Source organism: Salvelinus namaycush, chromosome 16 (assembly GCF_016432855.1).
Source record: "Salvelinus namaycush isolate Seneca chromosome 16, SaNama_1.0, whole genome shotgun sequence".
Lineage (NCBI taxonomy): Eukaryota > Metazoa > Chordata > Actinopteri > Salmoniformes > Salmonidae > Salvelinus > Salvelinus namaycush.
The window spans coordinates 16,797,443-16,820,649 of record NC_052322.1 but is presented as its reverse complement, the minus strand read 5'-3'; the positions used below and the strand labels follow the sequence as shown (position 1 = coordinate 16,820,649).

General features: G+C 41.2%; 1 protein-coding gene across 1 annotated transcript in view; it reads right to left on the bottom strand.

The window, feature by feature from the left end:
- syt6a (synaptotagmin VIa) overlaps positions 1-22,569 on the bottom strand; it is an 85,379-nt gene extending 62,810 nt beyond the window's left edge. Inside the window, exon 1 of the mRNA XM_039010723.1 lies at positions 22,413-22,569. Coding sequence (XP_038866651.1) covers positions 22,413-22,569 — 157 coding nt within the window. The remainder of the gene's footprint in view (positions 1-22,412) is intronic.
- Positions 22,570-23,207: the final 638 nt, after the last annotated feature.

Below are 23,207 nucleotides of genomic sequence, written 5' to 3'. Positions count from 1 at the left end.
ACCGGGTGTGAACGGTCAACCATCCAGCAGCTCCCTCTCCCCTCTGTGGGAGAGAGGCCTGGTTACTGTCACCCCCTTTCTATATGTTGTCTGTCTTTTCCCCCTCCCTATTTTGTCCCATAGCAGTAGAGTCCGTTAGAGGGGTTAGCAGACTAGAGCAGGGCCAAGGGTGGGTCCCATGTGTGCTGGAGAACATTAAATCCTGTGTTGGGTGAAGTTAAAAGGGGTTCACACTAAACGGATATTAACATTAAAGGAGACATTTTTAAGCTTGATTTGAATAATTTTTTGTCACGCATTATGTTTCACTTCATTTCCTGACTAATTCAATATGCTCCTGGGCTTTTGAGCGTTGCTAGAATATTCTCAACTTGAATCTGTTACAGGAACATCCGAGTACTAGAAACATTCTGAGAATCTAAAGTTGAACTCGTAAACTATTCAGTGCAGCAGTTAATTACTATCCTCTTCCAATGTATTTGTCATAATCTGAAGGGTTTGAGAGCATCATCAGTTTTCCATTTGTTTAGTCAACTAAAAACACTCAAATGATGGCGCTTAGCACCGTCCTCATCATGTTCTTAATTACACACCTCATTGCAGATTACCTTGTGGAGAAGACAATCATCTGCCTGAAAATGAATTGCCATTTGTGATATATTAACATGAAGGAATTTCCTACACTGAGCCCAGGTCATTATTGACAGCTCGTAATTGGTTTAACTGGTTTTTCATATTTTCTGGAAGCTGATAATGTGAAGTGCAATTCTGTGATTTTTACATTTATGTTTTGGACTGTTAAATATGCAAACAAAATTACTATAAATGGCATAGCCAATGAACGGGGTAACACATTTTCATAATTCCAGCATTTACGTAAAATGAGCCAAGATCAACACAGCTAAATGACAATCCAAGATCCGGATGTATGTAGCCAATACCATTACTTTATGCATTGTTTCCCTAGTTACCTTTCCTTCAGTATGCTTCGCAAATCTCCTGTGGCCATGCAACCTCAGTGTTTTGTAGGTAGAACATAAGTGACAAATTCATCATAGAGGCATAACTGTCTCTTTCCACGTATTTCTCAGTGTCCCATGGAGAGGTTATCAGGAGTTTAACAAGCTAGAAGGTCATTCCATCAATTCCTGTCAGCTTGGGTAACATCACTTCATGCTGTAGCCGGTTTGCACAGAGTTCTAATACAATCAAGAAATGAAATGTCACAACAAACCTTAATTTGCCCCTCTGTTTTGTCTTTGTGCAAGTGAGACAAACATATTGTCATTAGCTTTAACGTAACACCACCCCTTCAAATGCTCTGGCTCACTCATAAACAGAAACGTGCTTCTTTGCACGCACAAATACACACACACACTTTTTTGGAGTAGCATTTCCTCAGGGGACAGTTAATGGGACTATAAGGGAAAACACAGAATTGGAACCAGGAAAGATTCCAGGAAATTAAAGGGCCAATGGCAACAGATGCAGAAGGTGTGCTGAGTAACCCAGTTTCTATGAACTTACCCTACAACAAAGTAATGAGCACGAACATTACATATCTTGAGTAAGAGTAATATACGTGTATATATATTGCATAGAATTTGTAAGTATTTATCAAACATGCTAAAAAAATTAAAGCATGCTTAATCTGCTTTTCAGTTCCACTCCGTAATGTTAGATGATAACACATGATGCGCTCTACTGCAAAGCTTAAACAATAGACAACACTGACCATCCAGCAACATGTAATACATTATACCTGTCACGTTTCTGACCTTATTTACTTTGTTTTGTCTTTATTTTGTTGGTCAGGGCGTGAGTTGGGTGGGTATTATCTATGTTGTCTGTTTCTATGTGGGGTTTTCTAGTTTGGCCTGATATGGTTCTCAATCAGAGGCAGCTGTCATTCATTTTCTTTGATTGGGAACCATATTTAGGTAGCCTGTTTTCACTGCTGGTTTGTGGGTGTTTGTTTCCTGTGTCAGTGTTTGTGCCACACGGGACTGGTTTCGGTTAGATTCTCTTTGTTATTTTGTATTGTGTCATGTTCAGTTGTTTCTATTAAAACATGGACACTTACCACGCTGCGTTTTGGTCCGATCCCTGCTACACCTCCTCTTCAGACGAAGAGGAGGAAATCTGCCGTTACAATACCCTTGGCTTGCCCCTGAAAAAGCTGTGATATTTTGTAACTAATGACGTTTTTCACGCATACAACGTATTCATCCAATTAGCGAATAAGGTGTTGACAATGTTAACCTCCTCTTCATTATACTGCCATACAACTGTATTACCCTCAGGGCTCTAATGTAGTGCATGTAAATAACAGCTCTCTTACTTCCCTCTGCCCACAGCCATAACACCATACCACCTCACTGCAAGCAAAACCAAAGTAAGAAGAATGGGCTACATTTGGCTATAGCATCCTCAAGATTCACCAACATACTAAGAGGCTAGATTTGGCTAAGGCATCTACTCTACTAAGTCTCACAAATGTTGCCTAGTCCAAGATCAAATCCAAGTTGATTGGATACATCAACATTTTAAGACAATCAAGTGTCTAATGTCGCACATCAATGTGGTTGATGAAGTGGGGGCCCACGTCTGGTTGTAAGTGTTTCTACATCAACTCAGTGAGCATTGCAGGAGTTTTACCCCCAGAGGGTTAGCTGGAGCTATAGCTTTCAGCATGACAGGCTGCATAGAGCAGTCCTTATGATGGGGAAACAGAATAGAATAACTGTTGGTGTCCCAAATGGGACCCCATTCCCTATATAGTGCACTATTTGGGAACTGGTCAGTGTTTTATAAAGTGAATAGGGTGGCATTTGAGATGCAAACTCTGTCTGCTTGGAGCCAAATCAACAATCCCAACCTCTCTCAGTGGCGTTGTCGGCAGCATAGGCGGTGACTAATCTACATCTCTGGGTAAATGAGTTGGGCTCAAAGCACTGATGTGAGTTGTAAATGAGAAAATTGAGGAGATAATGCAATTCTTCTAGTTGAGATACAGACATGCATGTATTTCTATACAGGTCATATAATTCTTAAAATCAAATAAATCTATTTGTCACATACAGTTTACAGCAGGTATAAAAGGTGCAGTGAAATGCTTTTGTGCTAGCTCCCTCAACAGTGCAGTAATTCAGTCAATAACAATAAACGGAGTCAGGTCAAAAAAATAACAAGTAATAGAAGTAATAAGAGACAGTATGGATAGAAATAATGGACTGTATTTACATTATATTCACAAATATAAAGTAGGTAGTGACTTGGTCACGCATTGGAATAAATAATATACTGTCTAATAGGGCAGCAGTGTTGGCTGTGAGCGTATGTGTGTGTGTGTGTGTGTTTGAGTGCACATCTGTTTGTGTATAGGTTTGTGTGTAAGGGTTGGATGTGTGGGTAGTCATTGCAAATAATCTCTAAGGTGCAGGGTGACAGCTGGGATTAGCTGTTCAGCAGTCTGATGGCTTGGTGGTACTAGCTGTCTCGGAGCCTGTTGGTCCGAGACCTGATGCTCTGATACCGCTTGCCAGATGGTAACAGAGTGAGCAGTCTGTGGCTCAGGTGACTGGAGTGCTTAACGATTTGGAGTAGATGTCCTGGAGGGCAGGGAGCTCCCTCCCAGTGATGTATTGGGCCATGCGCACACATGTATGAGGGCGGTGCAGCTGCTGTACCAGACAGTGATGCAGCCGCTCAAGATGCTCTCGATAGTGCAGCTGTAGAATTTCTTGATGACCGGAGGGCCCATGCCGAATTTCTTCAGCTGCCTGAGGTTGTAGAGGCACTGTGGCACCTTCTTCTCCATGGTGGTGTAATTGGACCATGTCAGGTCATCTGTCAAGGAACTTGAAGCTTTTGACCCTCTCCACTGCAGCCCTGTCGATAACAATAAGGATGTGCTCCCCCTGTAGTCCACTATCATCTCCTTAGTTTTGCTGACGTTGACAGTGGCTATTCTCTTGGAACAACTCCGTCAGGGCTCTAACCTCCTGTAGGCTGTCTCGTCGCCGATCAGGTCCGTCATGTCATAGGCAAACTTAATGAAGGCGTCCTTCCTAACTCAGTTGCCGGAAAGGAAGAATACCGCTCATGGATTTCACCATGAGGCCACCGCTGACTTTAAAACAGTTACAGAGTTTAATGGCAGAGTTTAATAGCTGTGATCGGAGAAAACTGAGGCTGGATCAACAACATTGTAGTTACACCACAATACTAACCTAACAAGGAAAGCTGTTTAGAATACAAATATTCCAAATATTCTTGTTCGCAATAAGGCACTAAAGTAAAACTGCTAAAAATGTGGAAAAGAAATTAACTTTATGTCCTGAATGAAAAGCATTATGTTTGGGGCAAATCCAACACAACACGTCGCTGAGTACCACTCTTCATATTTTCAAGCATGGTGGTGGCTGCATCGTGTTATGGGTATGCTTGTCATCAACAAGGACTAGGGATAAAAATAAATGGAATAGAGCTAAGCACAGACAAAATCACCTGGACAATAACATAAAACAAGGCCAAATATATAGTGGAGTTGCTTAACAAGACAACATTGACTGTTCCTGAGCAGCCTGGTTACAGTTTTGACTTACAGTTGAAGTCAGGAGTTTACATACACTTAGGTTGGAGTCACTATTTCTTCAACCACTCCACAAATGTATTGTTAACAAACTATTGTTTTGGCAAGTCGGTTAGGACATCTACTTCGTGCATGACACAAGTAATTTATCCAACAACTGTTTATAGACAGATTATTTCACTTATAATTCACTGTATCACAATTCCAGTGTGTAGATTTGAGAATTCAGGCTGTAACACCCCAAAATGTGGAATAAGTCAAGGGGTATAATACTTTCTGAAAGTGTAACAGCATTGCTTCCGTCTCTCTCCTCGCCTCGAACCAGGGACCCTCTGCACACATCAACAACTGCCTCCCACGAAGCATCGTTACCCATCGCTCCACAAAAGCTGTGTCCCTTGCAGAGCAAGGGAAACAACTACTTCAAGGTCTGAGTGAGTGACATCACCAATTGAAACACTATTAGCACGCACCCCGCTAACCATTTCACTCACCCCCCTTTTGACCTCCTCCTTTTCCGCAGCAACCAGTGATCCGGGTCAACAGCATCAATGTAAGTGTTCCTTCCGTCCCGCTCCTCGCTCCTACCTGGTCTCAAACCAGGGACCCTCTGCACACATCGACAACAGTAACCCTCGAAGCACCGTTATCCATCGCTCCACAAAAGCCGCGGCCCTTGCAGTGCAAGGGAAACAACTACTTCAAGGTCTCAGAGTGAGTGATGTCACCGTTTGAGACGATATTAGCGCGCACCCCTCTAACTAGCTAGCCATTTCATACCGGTTACACAGGCACTGAAAATGCGTTGGTCCACGCTCTCAGTTTTGTGCTGATGTTGCTAGTTACCCAAGGTTTCTGGTTGGGATATGTGTGAATAGTCATTGTTGGGACATCCCCTGTGCATTTCCTGATGAACCCTGTGACTGAGTCTGTATACACATTGACATTATTGTCAATTATTTCCCAGTCCATGTGATCAAAGGTGTTTTGTAGCATAAGTTCTCATTGGTCAGACCAGCGTTGAACAGATCTTACCAGGTGTACTTCCTGCTTGAATGTTAGAAGTAAGATGGAGGCATAGTCTGATTTGTTGGGGGGGGGGGGGGGGGGGGGGGGGTGATGGAGGGCTTTGTATCCGTTTTGTATGTATCTTTCAAATCTTGGAATGTTCTCAAATCATTATATGATATCGGCAAGGGTACAGATTCCACATTTGGACCATCGGGGGAATTAAAAGGCCGCCCTCTGGATAGCAAAGCATTATTGAGAAATATTGGAGTATGGGCATGCTATTTTGATTCCAAGTTACATTGTTTAAAAAAAAATGTACCTTGCCATATTCATTTTGAAACCGCACTATGAATTTTATCCCAATAGCCATGGGAAGTATTGAACAACAGAAATTCAGCTGTGGCAATATATTCATTTTGACTATAGATATTCTGCCTGTTAAAGCAACTGGGATATTATTCCATCTAACGAGACCGGATTGAATTGATTTGAGCTTTCTGTTAAAGGTTTTGCCAATGGTTTTATCTAAAGAAGGAAATATATCTAATCCCAAGTATTTAAAATGGGAAACGATTGGGATTCCATAAGTAGAGATGGAATCCTCCATCAGGGTCTTGAGGCAGTAAAGCTGATTTGGTTAGATCCATTTTATAACTTGAGACGTATTTGAATTGATTTATAAACTTCGGAAGCGATTGAGATACATTGTCTAGATTTACTAAAATATAGTCTGCATATAATGAGGTGAAGTGATCAATAGATTTTAAGGAAATTAGTGTTACTACCTTGGGTGCCATGGATAATAAAAATAGCAAAGGAAAAATTGGATTGCATTGTCTGTTGCTTCTAGTGATTCTGAACAGAGCGGAGCAGTCATTGCCTGTTAGAACTATGGCTGAAGGATTGGCATATATCATTTTAATCAAATTATTGAAATTGGAGCCAATTCCCATATGTTCTAAAACAGGCCAGAGATGCTGTATGTCCAATCTTTATAAAGCTTTTTCTGCATCAAGAGATAATACAGCCCAATGAACTGTTGTTTCTGATGAAGCATTTAAGATATGCAACAGGAAGGGCTCACGTGATTAAAAGGAAAGTTGAATTTCTGGTAAGCAGGGTTGGGTAGGTTGCTTTCTAGATGTAATCCGCGACAGTCCAAAGTTGCAATCAGTAACGTAATTTTTGGATTACCCAAACTCAGTAATGTAATCTGATTACATTCAGTTAATTTTAAATTACTTTCCCCTTAAGAGGCATTAGAAGACCAATTACCAATTGAACGACAGCTATTGTAGGATAAATCAATGTTAAAGTTTACATAGCTGGCCATATATGGATGTTATATTTTACTTTATGGGTTGGTTATGTAGGCTTCTTCTAACCCATTGCTTTCTACTACATATAATGATATGATTAAATTATATCTTTACATTAAAAACCAATGTCTATCAGAATCTGTCATTCCAATAAATGTTATACCTTGATCTTCAAGAATAGGACTTGGAAATATGGAAGTATAGATTAGCCAATTTGTTTACCTTAGCATAACTTCAAAACAAAGGATTTATTAGCCAGCCCTACTCTGTTGTTTCTGATTTTGTTGTCATGGAGGACTGATTGGGCTCATTGATTCAAGTTGGGGGAAAAATGCTGCGCTCATGCTATTTACAGTACCAGTCAAAAGTTTGGACACACCTACTCATTCCAGGTTTTTATTTATTTTTACAATGTTCTACATTGTAGATTAATAGTGAAGACATCAAAACTATGAAATAACACATATGGAACATGTTGTAACCAGAAGTGTTTAACAAATCCAAATATAATTTATATTTGAGATTCTAAGTAGCCACCCTTTGACTTGACAGCTTTGCACACTCTTGACATTCTCTCAACCAGCCCCATGTTGAGGATCAGCGTGGCGGATGTGTTGTTGCCTACCCTTACCACCTTGGGGCGGCCCATCAAGAATTCCAGGATCCAGTTGCAAAGGGAGATTTTTAGTCCCATGGTCCTTAGCTTAGTGATGAGCTTTGAGGGCACTGTGGTGTTGAACACTGAGCTGTAGTCAATGAATAGCATTCTCACATAGGTGTTCCTTTTGTCCAGGTGTGAAAGGGCAGTGTGGAGTGCAATAGAGATAGCATCGTCTGTGGATCTGTTGGGGCGGTATGCAAATTATAGTGGGTCTAGGGTTTCTGGGATAATGGTGTTGATGTGAGCCATGACCAGCCTTTCAAAGCACTCCATGGCTACAGACAAGAGTGTTACGGGTCGGTAGTCATTTAGGCAGGTTACCTTAGTGTTCTTGGGCACAGGGACTATGGTGGTCTGCTTTTAACAAGACAGAGGTTGAAAATATAATGTCAGTGAAGATGCTTGCCAGTTGGTCAGCGCATGCTCCCGAGTACACGTTCTGGTAATCCGTCTGGCCCTGCAGCCTTGTGAATGTTGACCTGTTTAAAGGTCTTACTCACATCGGCTGCGGAGAGCGTGATCACGCAGTCATCCAGAACAGCTGATGCTTTCATGCATGTTTCAGTGTTACTTGCCTCGAAACGAGCATAGAAGTAATTTAGCTTGTCTGTTAGGCTCCTGTCACTGGACAGCTCTTGTCTGTGCTTCCCTTTGTAGTCTGTAATAGTTTGCAAGCCCTGCCACATCCGTCGGAGCCGGTCTAGTACGATTTGATCTTAGTCATGTATTGATACTTTGCCTGTTTGATGGTTCGTCAGAGGGCATAGCGGGATTTCTTATAAACTTCCGAGTTAGAATCCCGCTCCTTGAAAGTGGCAGCTCTACCCTTTAGCTCAGTGTGGATGTTGCCTGTAATCCATGGCTTCTGGTTGGGGTATGTAAGTACAGTCACTTTGGGGACAACGTCGTCGACGCACTTATGAAGTCAGTGACTGATGTGGTCTACTCAATGACCTCGGAAGAATCCCGGAACATATTCCAGTTTGTGCTAGCAAAACAGTACTGTACTGTTTTGTCCCCGGCCACTAGGAGCGCCGCCTCTGGATGAGCGTTTTCATGTTCGCTTATGGCAAACAGGAAAACGGTCTTCCTTAATATTAGATTTTCTGCACCAGCTGTTTACAAATATACATAGACCGCCACCCCTTCTCTTACCAGAGGCTGCTGTTCTATCCTGGCGATACAGTGTATAACCTGTCAGCTGTATGTTATTCATGTCGTCGTTCAGCCACGACTCGGTGAAACATAAGATATTCATTTTTAATGTCCCGTTGGTAGGATATACATGCTTTTAGTTCGTCCAATTTATTATCCAGCGATTGTATGTTGGCCAATAGGACAATTGATGGCAAAGGCGGATTAGCCACTCGTCAGTGGCACCCTGATCTCCTTCCGCGAAACCTCCATCTCTTTCTCCTGCAAATTACAGGGATGAGTTTGTGTGTCTGGAGTAAATCCCTCTCGTCCGACTTATGAAAAAAAAAGTATTCATCCAATTCAAGGTGAGTAATCGCTGTTCTGATGTCCAGAAGCTCTTTTAAGTCATAAGAGACAGTAGCAGCAAGGTTATGTACAAAATAAGTTACAAACAATGTGAAAAAACAAACAGAATAGCACGTTTGGTTAAGAGCCAATAAAACGGCAGCCATCCTCTCTGGTGCCATTACGATCTCCTGTTAGTATCGCTTTAATTAAAAAACTTCTACAGGCTAGGGTCCTTTTTTCTCAATTTCTGCTTGACTTACGTGCCCAAAGTAAACTGCCTGTTGCTCAGGCCCTGAAGCCAGGATATGCATATAATTGGTACCATTGGAAAGAAAGCACCCTGACGTTTGTAGAAATGTTAAAATACTGTAGGAGACTATAACACAATAGATGTGGCAGGAGAAAATCCAAAGAAAAGACAACGCGCACCTGTTAATATCACTTTCCTATTGAACATACTTCTTTCCGTATTAAATATTATAGTTTGATTACATTTTAGGGTATCTGAGGATTAAATAGAAATATATTTTGACTTGTTGAAACAAAGTTTAGGGGTAGATTTTCGGATTCCTATCGTGGCATGTTGAACGGGTGGATTACTCAAATCGATGGCGCCAACTAAACAGACCTTTTGGGATATAAAGAAAGATTGTATTTAAGGAAAGAGATTGATGAGGGAAATCTGTGTGGAATGGTACTGCTTGACCTACAGAAGGCCTTTGATACAGTTAACCACTGTCTCCTAATCTCCAAACTGGAGGCACTGGGGTTAAGCAGTATCCCTCTAGGCTGCGTAAAGTCCTATTTATCAGGAAGGGAGCAAGTAGTAGAGGTTAATGGTTCACTGTATCATGCAAAACCAATGAGTTGTGGCGTTCCACAGGGGAGCGTGCTTGGGCCTTTGCTGTTATATAAACGATATGAAAGATGCTTGTTCTTGCCGTCTTTTTCTTTATGCGGATGACTCTACACTTCTGGTGTCTCACAAAAGTAAAACTATGTTGGAGAGCATACTTAGCACAGAGCTTACTAACATTAGAAAATGGCTTGGAGATAATAAGCTATCTCTGCATTTAGGGAAATCTGAAGCAATTATTTTGGGATCCAGACCTAAATTGTGTAGGTCGTCTGAAATCAGAGTGGAGTTAGGGGGTGAGGTGCTGACTACTAAAACCTCTGTTAGCTACTTGGGATGTATCCTTGATGGAAGCTTTGGAGGTGTGAGCATGGCCAATAAGGTGCTAGGGAGGGTTAATGCCAGGACTACATTTTTGTCTAGAAAGTCCAAGCTGCTTGATAAGGACTCCATGAAAGTGCTAGCTACTGCCCTCATTCAATGCCATTTTGACTATGCTAGTACTTCCTGGTTTGGGGGCTTATCTAAACTTATGTACAGGAGTATTTATGGTCCTGCGCCCAGATATCTAAGTGATTACTTTCCTCGTGTTAGGGATGCACACAATCACAGCACCAGATCAGGTGTTGCTGATGTGTGTATATACAGGTTCAGGAGTAATGCTGGGAAAGGTACTTTCTTGTATACTGGAGCCTCAGAATGGAATGAGTTGCCTCTGCCTATAAAAACAATGTCCTCTCTGGACAGCTTTAAAAATAAAGTAAAAATATGTTGATGTCCTCTGTGCCCATATGAATAACCCCTATGATGTAACTGGAATGATGAGATAGATGTTCTTCTTCAATGTTTTTGTTTTATTATTTCACTGCCATACTGTGTTTGATCTTGTCTAGCAATCTTGTCTCAAGAGGACCACAATGGAAATGAGTCCCAAACTTTATTGTGTGTTATCCTCAATGATTTTATTCATGTGCATGTATGGCTTTATGTGTGCTTGTTTTTTTAAATGGTCTAATAAACTAAACTAAACTAAAAAAACAAAACGACACTACATGTTGTAGCTGGGACCCTTTGGATGACAAATCAGAGGAAGATTTTCAAAAACGTAAGTGAATATTTAATCGCTATTTATGAAACCTGTGCCGGTGGAAAAATATTTTGATGTGGGGCGCCGTCCTCAAACAATCGCATGGCATGGTTTCACTGTAAAGCCTACTGTAAATCGGACAGTGCAGTTAGATTAACAAGAATTTAAGCTTTCAACCGATAGAAAACACTTGTATGTACCTAAATGTTTAATATCCATTTTTATGATTATTTATTAGAATTGTGTGCCCTCCAGTTTCACCAGAAGTTGTCCCTCTAGCGGGACGCCTAGCCTTAAGAAGTTTTTTAAGAAAACTAGCGCTAACACAGTGCTCCATGCGAAGTTCATCGTCTTCATTGCAATCCACCCGTGATGTTGTCACCGATCAGACTCTGTATTTGTCGGAAGATCTACCACAGCAGTGCTCATGTCGTAATAATGAGACATAGGCATCAATCACTATGTTGTCTCACACAGTGAAATGGACTGCTTTCCAAAGGTTTTTTTTGTGTTTGTGTACTCACTGTGAAATGTTGTCTCTGTAAAACACAGAGTCAGTGTGAGTGTATGAATATAAATGATTGAAGGGTAGTTCTTCTGGGGTGTTCTACAGTAATCTCCACAGTTTGATCTTCTTGTCTTGTTGTTTTGGATTTCACCTGCAATGCGTCATCCGTTCCTGGCCTGCCAATAGATGACTGAGGAGCGACCAGACCATCATAAATAAATGATCTGGGTTACGTCCCAAATTGCACCCTATTCCCTATATATTGCACTACTTTTGACCAGAACTCATAGGGTCCTGGTCAAAAGTAGTGCACTACATAGGGAATAGGGTGTCATTTGGGATGCAAACCGAGTGATGCCAATCTCCTCTGCCATGCACCAGCCAGGTCCTGGGTACAGTTTTTTTTCAATCACTTTGGCACACATTTCAGATGTAAGTGATATATTTTCAAAACTCTAAGTACAAAAGTCTAAACTGATAACATTTGTTATGCCCCCATCTTAGGTTCAGAACCTTTGATTGTGCATTCATCTGAGTTTTCTGTGAAATACCATGAACATTTAATTTAGTCACCAATACAACAGCTAATGATAGGTTCACAGTTAAATGACTAAACAAACATTTAATCCAAAAGCAAAAAATACAATATACACATTTCAAAACTGTTCTTTTTGAAGTGCTGAATACAAAGAATAGTCTATGGTAAACAAATTTTCATACAGTACTTTCCACAGTTGTGTCAAGTTTGCTGGATGTCCTTTGCGTGGTGGACCATTCTTGAAACTGTTGAGAGTGAAAAACTCAGCAACGTTGCAATCTTTGACACAAACCCCTACGCCTGGCCTGTCACCTACTACCATACCCTGTTCAAAGGCACTTAAATTGTCTTGCCCTTTTCACCATCTGAATGGCACACATACACATTTTAATGAATTGATAGTTAAATGTATTGTTAACAAATCATAAAGTGAATATTGCATTTTGAAAAGCAGATAGTTGTATCCAAATTGAAAGAGTGATTTGATTGGTGCAGTGAACAAGTGACTGTGAATTTGTTTGTTGTACAGTCAATTGAAAATGTGCTTAGAGTTTTGACACGAGCCATTTTGATGATCTGTTTAGATTTTTGAGCTTAGAGTTGTGAAAATGTACCACATACTTGTAAAAATGGCACAAGTGATAAAGGTAATACAATCTATCAATGACAGAGGCGTGTGAGATACTGTATGATGTGATCACATCAGCCTTGTCAAGCCCATCCACCTGAAGCTGTGCCTAGTAATGAGACCTGCATATGTAATAAGCCTGACCCACTGTGCACAGACGTCAGTTCAACGTCGTGTTTTGATTTACATTTGGTTGACTTGTCAAATAACGTGAATGCAACGTGAAATCAGTCAAACATTTCGTGTGTGTGTGTGTATGCGAGGCTCCACAAGTGAATGGGAAAATCTCGCTACTAGTCTCATTGACCAATGCGCCACAGCTTGAGTGACACACTTTCTAGTCTGTATCATTCTGCATCATTTCTAGCCTGTATCATCAACTGAATAAATGTCAGTTCAGGAAGTTGTCAACTGGGAAATCTAATGTTATCTCAGTAGTATCTGTCTGAGATGGTTTTCTGTTCTCTCATTCATCTTATTAAACAGCGTTGTCTTCTTTTTCATAAGAAGCAGCAGGTGTGTTCCTCTATATGACCATTTTCGTAGGAATACAACCAAACTCAATTTCAACAAATTATCCTCATCAATACCATACACGAAGATCAATATTCTAAAACAATACCAAGACCCTGTTCTGTAAGGAATGCACATAGATTTCTAATCCTTTCGAAATTTCTCCTAACAGCATTTGAATAAATGAGGAAAGACAAACATTAAAACCTACACGAGAACCACAGTGGTCTCTGGGAAATTCCCCTGCCTGTACATTACCACTGCTGCTGTGCGTCTGCCGTCTGACAGTTGAAGATATATGATTGTTTGTTTTCAAAGCCATAGTTCTTTAGCTTTGTCAAAAGAAGAAAATGACTTCAATCACCACCATGAAAAGCAGCAGAAAAATGCATTAGCTTTTTCATACCCTCCTATCTCTCCAAAGGCAGCAGCAAAAAGGTAAACACAACACAATAAGGATATTTTAAAATACATTCCCTGGGAGTGACAAATAACAATAATGACTTGAATCAAGACCTCCCATTGGCATTTTCCTTTCACTGAACAGCTTCAATCCTCATGTCACTGTCAAACATTTTTAAGACATTGGAACTATAAAGAGTTTCTACACGACAATGATGGCTCTAGAGCAGGGGTGTCAAAGTCAAATGGACGGAGGGCCAAATAAAAAATTTAGCTACAAGCCGAGGGCCGGACTGTTCGAATGTTCATTGAAAAATTTTTAAATGACGCATATAGTCTAGTGAACCTAATTGAACCTACTGAAAACCTAACAAATATATTCCAATATGATCAGATAAATAAAGCAATATTTTCTTATGGCTCTGTCAGTAATCTTTAATTTTCAACAGACACAAAAGACAAATTTCCTTTATATAAAAATCCCCATAACATGAACATTAAATGAAAGAAACCGGTATTCAAGGCACCATCAGTAGCCTATATTTTCTATTTTAGCAAAAGTGGGCTAAATTTACTTCAAAGAAAAAAACAATAATAGCAATTTTCTATCATCCACTCAACTGAAATATTTTTAAAATATAATTGGATTGAAATACAATAAAATAAAGTGCAAAAATCTATTAATCAAAAACAACACTTTGTTTAAGGAGAAGTAACATGCAGTGAAAACAAATATTAAACTTTAACTTTTAAACTTGAACTGAGTAAAAACTCTAAATATGTGATTGCACAGTAATGTTCACTTGTTTGAGGTTGAGGGTGATACTTGGTGGTGTCCCATCTTTTCCACAAGTTCATCAATGTTCGGGGTAAGGCTCTGAGCTGAGGAAATCCTCAGAATTGAGTGGAGGTGTTCAGCAGTAAGTCGACTTCTGTGTGATGTTTTGTTCAGGTTCATCAAAGAAAACAGTTGTTCACACAGGTATGTGCTGCCAAACATAGACAACGTTTGAGCAGCCTGGATGCGCAGCTGGGGCATTGTGTCGGGGAGGAAACGGGCGAACTCCGCAGCACCCACTGCCGCATATTTTGCCCTCAGTGCATCATTGCATTGGAGGTCAATCAACTCCATTTGGAGGTTTGGTGGTGAGCTTTCCACGTCAACAGCAAATGGGTTACCGAGCAGTTCCAACCTGCTTTTTTGTGCTTCAAAGTCAGCAAATCGGCGTCGAAAGTCAGCGGCAAGCATACCTATTTTATCAGCCAACTGTGCGCTCGGGAACGCACTGGTAGAGAGCTTCTCTTTCATGGTCTGGCAGCTGGGAAAGTGGCTCAAATTTTCTTTCCGCATCTGCGTCTCCCACAGAGTCAGTTTGGTTTTAAATGCCTTCACTGTACTGTACATATCAGAGATGACATGATCCCGACCCTGCAGCTGCAAGTTCATTGCATTCAGATGACTCGTAATGTCACACAGAAAAGCCATTTCACACAGAAACATTTCGTCTCGGAGTTGTGTTGTGTCTTTCCCTTTGCTGTCCAAGAACAGACAAATCTCCTCACGAAGCTCGAAACATCTTTGAAGCACCTTTCCCTGGCTTAGCCATCGCACCTCTGTGTGATAAGGCAAATCACCATGCTCCGTTTCTAACTCCGTCAGAAATGCCTTGAACTGGCGGTGATTCAAACCTTTGGCTCTGATAAAGTTAACTGTGCGCGTGATGATGCTCATTACATGCTCCATTTTCAAGGCTTTACCGCACAACGCTTCCTGGTGTATGATACAATGATAAGCTGTCAGCTCACCTGTCGCGTTTTCCTCTTGCATCTTTTCCCGTATCTTCGCCACCAGTCCGCTCCTGTGTCCACACATCGCAGGTGCTCCGTCGGTTGTCAAACCCACGAGTTTTTCCCAAGGCAGCTCCATCTCATTTACACATCTTGACACCTCTTCATACAAATCATGCCCCGTAGTTGTGCCATGCATAGGACGTAAAGCCAAAAACTCCTCTGTCACGCTTAGGCTGGAGTCCACTCCGCGGATGAAAATTGACAACTGGGCAATGTCAGAAATGTCGGTGCTCTCATCCACAGCCAAGGAATATGCAATGAAATCTTTTCCCTTTTTCACAAGCTGCTCTTTTAGATTGATGGACAACTGGTCTACTCTCTCGGCAATGGTGTTTCTGCTCAGACTCACATTTAAAAAGAGTTGCCTTTTTTCTGGGCAAACTTCGTCACAAACTTTAATCATGCAGTTTTTGATGAAATCCCCCTCCGTAAATGGCCGGGCTGATTTAGCGATCTCTTCTGCCAAAATAAAACTGGCCTTGACAGCAGCCTGGCCTTGTGATTTGGCTTTTTTGAACAGAGCCTGTCGAGATTCCTCTGCCTTTTGTAGCCTTTGTTCCATGTCCATATTCTTGTTTTTGTCCGCGTGTTTCGTTTCATAATGTCGTCTCAGATTATACTCTTTCAGTACCGCCACACTTTCTCCACACAGAAGACACACAGGTTTTCCAGCTACCTCCGTGAACATATACTCCGACTCCCACCTTGTTTGAAACCCCCGGTTCTCAGTGTCCACCTTCCGTTTTGCCATTTTTGATGGGTATCTGAAAGTTAATTTTACTGTGATGCTGACGACTGCTGTGCCAATAAATATTGAAATGAAGCAGCCTACTGCTCGGTGCGTCACCGTTGCATTGTGGGAAATGTAGTATTGGTGCGTGTAAAAGATCTGCGGGCTGCCGGCTTGCTGCGGTCTGCGGGCCGGTTCTAATAATAAATCAAGATCATCCCAGGGGCCGTAAAAAACCTTCTCGCGGGCCGGATGTGGCCCGCGGGCCTTGACTCTGACATATGTGCTCTAGAGGGTACATGTCACTACATTTCTGATTAAATCTTCTGCCACTACAAATTATCCTCAAAGCATGTTCTAGAAGGTGAGGAGGATAGCCTCTAACACTAAGTGGATGTCTTATATAAACCCATTCAAGCCATCTCTCTCAAGGTATACCATTCAATGTATGTACAGTGCCTTCAGAATGTCACGCCCTGACCTTTTTTATGTCTCTATTTGGTTTGGTCAGGGTGTGATTTGGGGTGGGCATTCTATGTTTTGTTTTCTATGATTTTGTGGTTCTATGTTTTGGCCGGGTATGGTTCTCAATCAGGGACAGCTGTCTATCGTTGTCTCTGATTGGGAACCATACTTAGGTAGCCCTTTTCCCTCCTTTGGTTGTGGGTAGTTAACTTTGTTTGTGGCACTAATGCCCTGTAAGCTTCACGGTTGTTTTTTGTTTGTTTTGTTGGCGACATTTTGAAATAAAAAGGAAAATGTACGCTTACCACGCTGCACCTTGGTCTTCCTTTAACGATGGCCGTGACATAGAGTATTCACGCCCCTTGACTTTTCCAAATGTTGTGTTACAAAGTGGGATTAAAATGTATTTGTCATTTTTTTATCAACAATCCACAGAAAATACTCTAATGTCAAGCTGTTTTAGGTTAATGTCCTGCTGAAAAGAGAATTTGTCTCCCAGTGTCTGTTGGAAAGCAGACTGAACCAGGTGTTCCTTTAGGGCTTTGCCTGTGCTGATCCCTATTCCGTTTATTTTTATCCTAAAGAAAACTCCAAGTCCTTGCTGATGACAAGCATACCCATAACATGATGAAGCCACCACCATGTTTGAAAATATGAAGTGGTACTCAGTGATGTGTTGTATTTGCCCCAAACATAATGATTTTTATTCAAGAGTTTTTCTTGCAGTTTTATTTTAGTCCCTTTTGCAAACAGGATGCATGTTTAGGAATATGTTATTCTGTACAGGCTTCCTTCTTTTCACTCTGTCATTTAGGTTAATATTATAGATTAACTACAATATTGTCGATCCATCCTCAGTTTTCTCATATTACAGCCATTAAACTCTGTAACTGTTGAATGTCACCATTGGCCTCATGGTGAAAGCCCTGAGCGGTTTCCTTCCTCTCTGGCAACTGAAGGATGCCTGTATCTTTGTAGGGACTGGGTGTATTGATACACCATCCAAAATGTAATTAATAATAACTTCACCATGTTCAAAGGGTTATTCAGTGTCTGCTTTTTTAAATTTGTACCCATCTATCAATAGGTGCCTTTCTTTTGCGAGGCATTAGAAAACCTCCCTGGTCTTGAATTGGTTGAATCTGTGTTTGAAATTCACTGCTCGCCTGAGGGACCTTACAATTATCTGTAAGTGTGAGGTACAGAGATGAGGTAGTCTTTCATAAATCATGTTAAAGACTATTATTGCACACAGACTGAGTCCATGCAACTTATTATGTGGCTTGTTAAGCACATTTTTACTACTGAACTTATTTAGGCTTGCCATAAAAAAGGGCTTGAATAAGTATTGACATTTCAGCTTTTTATTTGTAATTCATTTGTAAAAATTTCTAAACCATAATTCCACTTTGACATTATAGTGTATCGTGTCGGCCAGTGACACAAAATCTCTATTTGTCTATTTGTCAACAACAGTTGTTGCGCAATCTCTAATATTAAGGAAGTCTCGAAGTTCTGCTTGCCTGAGTTAGAATACCTCATGATAAGCTGTAGACCACATTATTTACCAAGAGTTTTCATCTATATTTTTCGTAGCTGTCTATTTATCACCACAAACTGATGCAAACAAGAATATGCTCACCCAGTTGCGGCGCTTCTAGCAGGGAAACTGAAATCTGTTTTACCTAATTTCTACCAGCTTGTCTCCTGTGCAATTAGAGGCGAAACAACTCTGTCACCTCTACTCTCCCTCGCCCTCCATTTGGAAAATCTGACCATAACTCCATTCTCTTAATTCATGCTTACAAGCAAAAACACAAACAGGAGGTACCAATGATGCGCTCAATACGGAAGAAGTCCGATGAAGCGTCCGCTAAGCTACAGGACTGTTGCGTTAGCACAGCTTGGAATATGTTCCGGCATTCATCCGATGTCATTGAGGAGTTTACCACATCAGTCACCGGCTTCATTAATAAGTGCATCGACGTCGCAGTGCCCACAGTGACCGTAAATTCATATCCTAACCAGAAGCCATGGATTACAGGTAACATTTGCACTGAGCTAAAGGCTAGAGCTGCCACTTTCAAGGGGTGGGACACAAATCCAGACACGCCCTCTGACAAACCATAAAACAGGCAAAGCGCCAATACATGACTAAGATCGAATCCTACTACACCAGCTCTGACGCTCGTCGGACGTGGCAGGGCTTGCAAACTATCACGGATTACAAAGGGAAACCCAGCCACGGGCTGGCCAGTGACACGAGCCTACCAGGTAAGCTAAATGCCTTCTATGCTTGCTTTGAGGCAAGCAACACTGAACCATGCATGAGAGCATCAGCTGTTCCGGACGATTGTGTGATCACGCTCTCCATAACCGATGTGAGTAACACCATTAAACAGGTTAACATTCACAAGGCCGCAGGGCCAGAGATTACCAGGACGCGTACTCAGAGCATGAACTGACCAGCTAGCAAGTATCTTCAATTGCATTTTCAACTTCTCCCTGACCAGTCTAAAATACCCACATTTTTCAAGCAGACAACCATAGTCCACATGCTCAAGAACTCACATCTGTTGCCATGAAATGCTTGGAAAGGCTGGTCATGGCTCACATCAACACCATCATCACAGAAAAACTGGACCCACTCCAAATCGCATACCGAGATTTGTTTAAATGACGTTTTCAATATAGACAAGAAAAATGCAATAATTGGTGTGTTATTAGTTTAAGCACACTGTGACTTAGATGAAGATCAGATCAAATTGATTACCAATTTATGCAGAAATCCAGGTAATTCCAAAGGGTTCACCTACTTTTCCTTGCCACCTTAAGCATTTCACAGTAAACAGTCTACAGTTGCTGTATTCGGCGCATGTGACAAATACATTTGATTTGACATATAGCCTCTCATACAAAGTGGATGTCTTATAATAAACCGTTCTAAGTCGCCTCTCCTTTGGTATGTGAATATACAGTAAACAGTATCCTACAGTTGCCCAACACAGTCCCAGGTAGCAAGTGCCAGGCTTTCGCCTGATCTGAGTTCTGTCTATATCTCCCCTCTACATCTCTCCCACACAATAAGAAAGACAAACGCCTTCAGTTTAGCCTTCATGTGGCAGAAGAGATTGGCAGTGATGAGTGAATAACATGCAATGGCATTTAATGCCCCCACAGCTTAGTGGCGGACGCCCATGGCACGGTGAAGTATGTTCGATTCCCTCGCTGAGGATAATGCGGAGTGACACAGGATTTTGTCAGGAATGGTGTGACGCATACCCCCGGGGGACTCATCTTAGCAGAAACATAGCTGAATGACATTTGTTGTGTACCTGCCTACAGTCCAAATTATTTGGCTGGCTCTTCAATCATGTCTTATACTGTATGTAGCTCTATGTTTCACTGATGTATTGATCTATGCATAAGCATTTACAAAACCATTTAAATGTTAACATCGTATTCCATTCATATAGACATATCCGTACTGTATATATCAAGATCTTTTATAATCATGAATACAAAATAATGGTCAAATATATGAATACTAAATCAGTACACTTGCTATATGAACTGTTATATAAATGGCTATGTTGTTCTATAAATCTCTGGAATAGATTGCAATATATGGGCCTACAGGTTATGTCATCAAAAGCTAATATTTGCACACTTATGTTAATTGTATGAGCAGAACTCTTCCTAGCCATTTCAATACCCAATAATATGCAGATGACTGTAATGTAGGATGAGTAATCTTTTTCATTATGATAGGCCCTCAGATAAATGATAAATGTCAACGGAAAAAATAGACAGTGTGCACATGATATAATTAATGATTGGGATGACTCCTATAACGGATCACAGTGGGACATTTGAGAACTTTTGAAAGTACCTCTCATACATTGCGTTAACTTTGTTGCAGTAAATGTACTAATAGCATTGAGCGAGATTCTTCACTAAAGTAAAGTGTGTCTAGATTCTCATGAGTCCTTTTATTACATATTTCCATCCAAGCATCAATATTGTCAGTGGTGGAAAAAGTACTCAATTGTCATACTTGAGTAAAATTAAAGATATCTTAATAGAAAATGACTCAAGTAAAAGTGAGTCACCCAGTAAAATTCTACTTGAGTAAAATTCTACAAGTATTTGGTTTTAAATATACTTAAGTATCAAAAGTATATGTAATCACTAAAATATACTTAAGCATCAAAAGTATAAGTCAAAATATATATATTTTTTAAAATTACTTTTACCCATTTTTCTCCCCAATTTCATGGTATCCAATTGGTAGTTACAGTCTTGTCTCATCGCTGCAACTCCCATACGGATTCGGGAGAAGCAAAGGTCGAGAACCATGTGTCCTCCGAAACACAACCCAACCCAATTAAGCCGCACTGCTTCATGACACAATGCCCGCTTAACCCGGAAGCCAGCCACACCAATGTGTCGGAGGAAACACCATACACCTGGCGATCGTGTGAGCGTGCATGCGCCCGGCCCACCACAGGAGTCGCTAGAGCGCGATGGGACAAAGACATCCCTGCCGGCCAAACCCTCCCCTAACCCAGATGACGCTGGGCCAATTGTGTGCCAACCCATGGGTCTCTCGGTGATGGTCAGCTGCGACAGAGCCTGGACTCAAACCAGGATCTCTAGTGGCACAGCTAGCAACTGCGATGCAGTGCCTTCGACCACTGCGCCACTCAGGAGGCCTTAAATAATTTCTTATTACTTATATTAAGCCAACCAGAAGGCACCATTTTCTTGTTTTTTAAATTCATGGATAGCCTGGGGTACACTCCAACACTCAGACATAATTTACAAATAAAGCATTTGTGTTTAGTGAGTCCGCCAGATCAGAGGCAGTAGAGATGACAAGGGATGTTTTCTTTTGGACCATTTTCCTGTGCCGTTAAGCATTCAAAATGTAACGAGTACTTTTGGGTGTAAGGGAAAATGTATGGAGTAAAAAATATATTATTTTCTTTAGGAATATAGTGAAGTAAAAGTTGTCGAAAATATGAATAGTAAAGTAATGCACAGATATAAAAAAATACCTACTTAAGTAGTACTTTAAAGTATTTTTACTTAAGTACTTTACACCACTGAATATTATTAATTTCAGCGGCAGGGAGTTGTGGGTGCACAACTGTTATAATGCTAATATTAAGGTTGAGTGATCAGGACAGCATCAGCTAAAGGCTTAGTCATTAGTCAGCTAAAGGCTGATTTGTTAGTGTTATAGGAGCTCTGTTCACCCAGACAAACTAAAAAGTCACTCTGAGTTTATTTTTGTATACTTATGGTTGCTCTGCCCTGCGGTCACACAAACTCCTTAGATGGGTCCAAGGCACAGCCTGACCCCTACCCAAGCAACCATCGACTGGGTGGTAAAAAAATAAGTAAAAATAAGTAAAACCGAATGTGAGCACGAACGTGTGCACGTGCATGTGTGATTTCTTTCTTCAAAAAAATACATTAGTTCTGGAAACTTGCATCTACATATAAAATGTAATTAAATCGAAGTCCCAATCATACTGTACTGTATATACAAGTTGTTACCTCAAGAAAGGCACATTCAGCGCTAATGTCACAAATATGAGCTCACTGTTTCAGAAACAAAAAGTAGTGACAGCAGGGAAAACCAATTACAGTCACCAACTCACACAGTGGAGAAACATAGTGCCTGGAATATTCTGGAATATAGACACTATAATAGAACATGCGTAATGTTCTATTAATATGTTCTAAATGTTCTTACCTGGGTCCTTGTAGTCCGAGTTCTGGTTGGACAACAGAAACAAGAAGTCCTGGCAGGTGTCCTGGTCCAATAACTGGTGGTTCTGGAGGCAGAGGTCAACAATTAGGGTCACAGCTTTCTGACAGAACATGTCATGCTCCTCTCCGTCAGGACTCATGCTCCCAGCTGCATCCTCTGTCTCTCAGCACTGTATCTCAGCAACGTGATCATCTAAGGAGACTCACGCCACGTAACGCATGCAGCACTGCACCCAGGCAAACGGACACACAGCCGCCCGGCATAGACAGAAGATAAACGAGACTTGTCTCTGTCCGTACGGCTGATTCTTGTTGTTCTGTCTTGTACTGTCTCTCAAGAGTGTGTGTGTGTGTGTGTGTGTGTGTGTGTGTGTGTGTGTGTGTGTGTGTGTGTGTGTGTGTGTGTGTGTGTGTGTGTGTGTGTGTGTGTGTGTGTGTGTGTGTGTGTGTGTGTGTGTGTGTGTGTGTGGAGGTTAGTGTGTATGTGCATGTCTAAATGTGAGTGTATGTCTGATCTTGGCCAAGTTTGTGTGTATGTGTATTATGTGTGTGTATATGTATGAGTGTATGCCCACATGTGGCTTACGGTTGGGGACAGTGTGTGTGTACGAGTGTGTAGGCTAAGGCTTAATTTATCATTTATGCCCCCAGGTATTCTAGGGACAGAATAATTGCATCACATTTATTCTGAAGCTCTGGCAAATGGAACGCAACAGATGAGTTCACTCGGCAACAATTTAATATGAACTGTGCATCCTCGTTCCCCCGTTCTCCCATC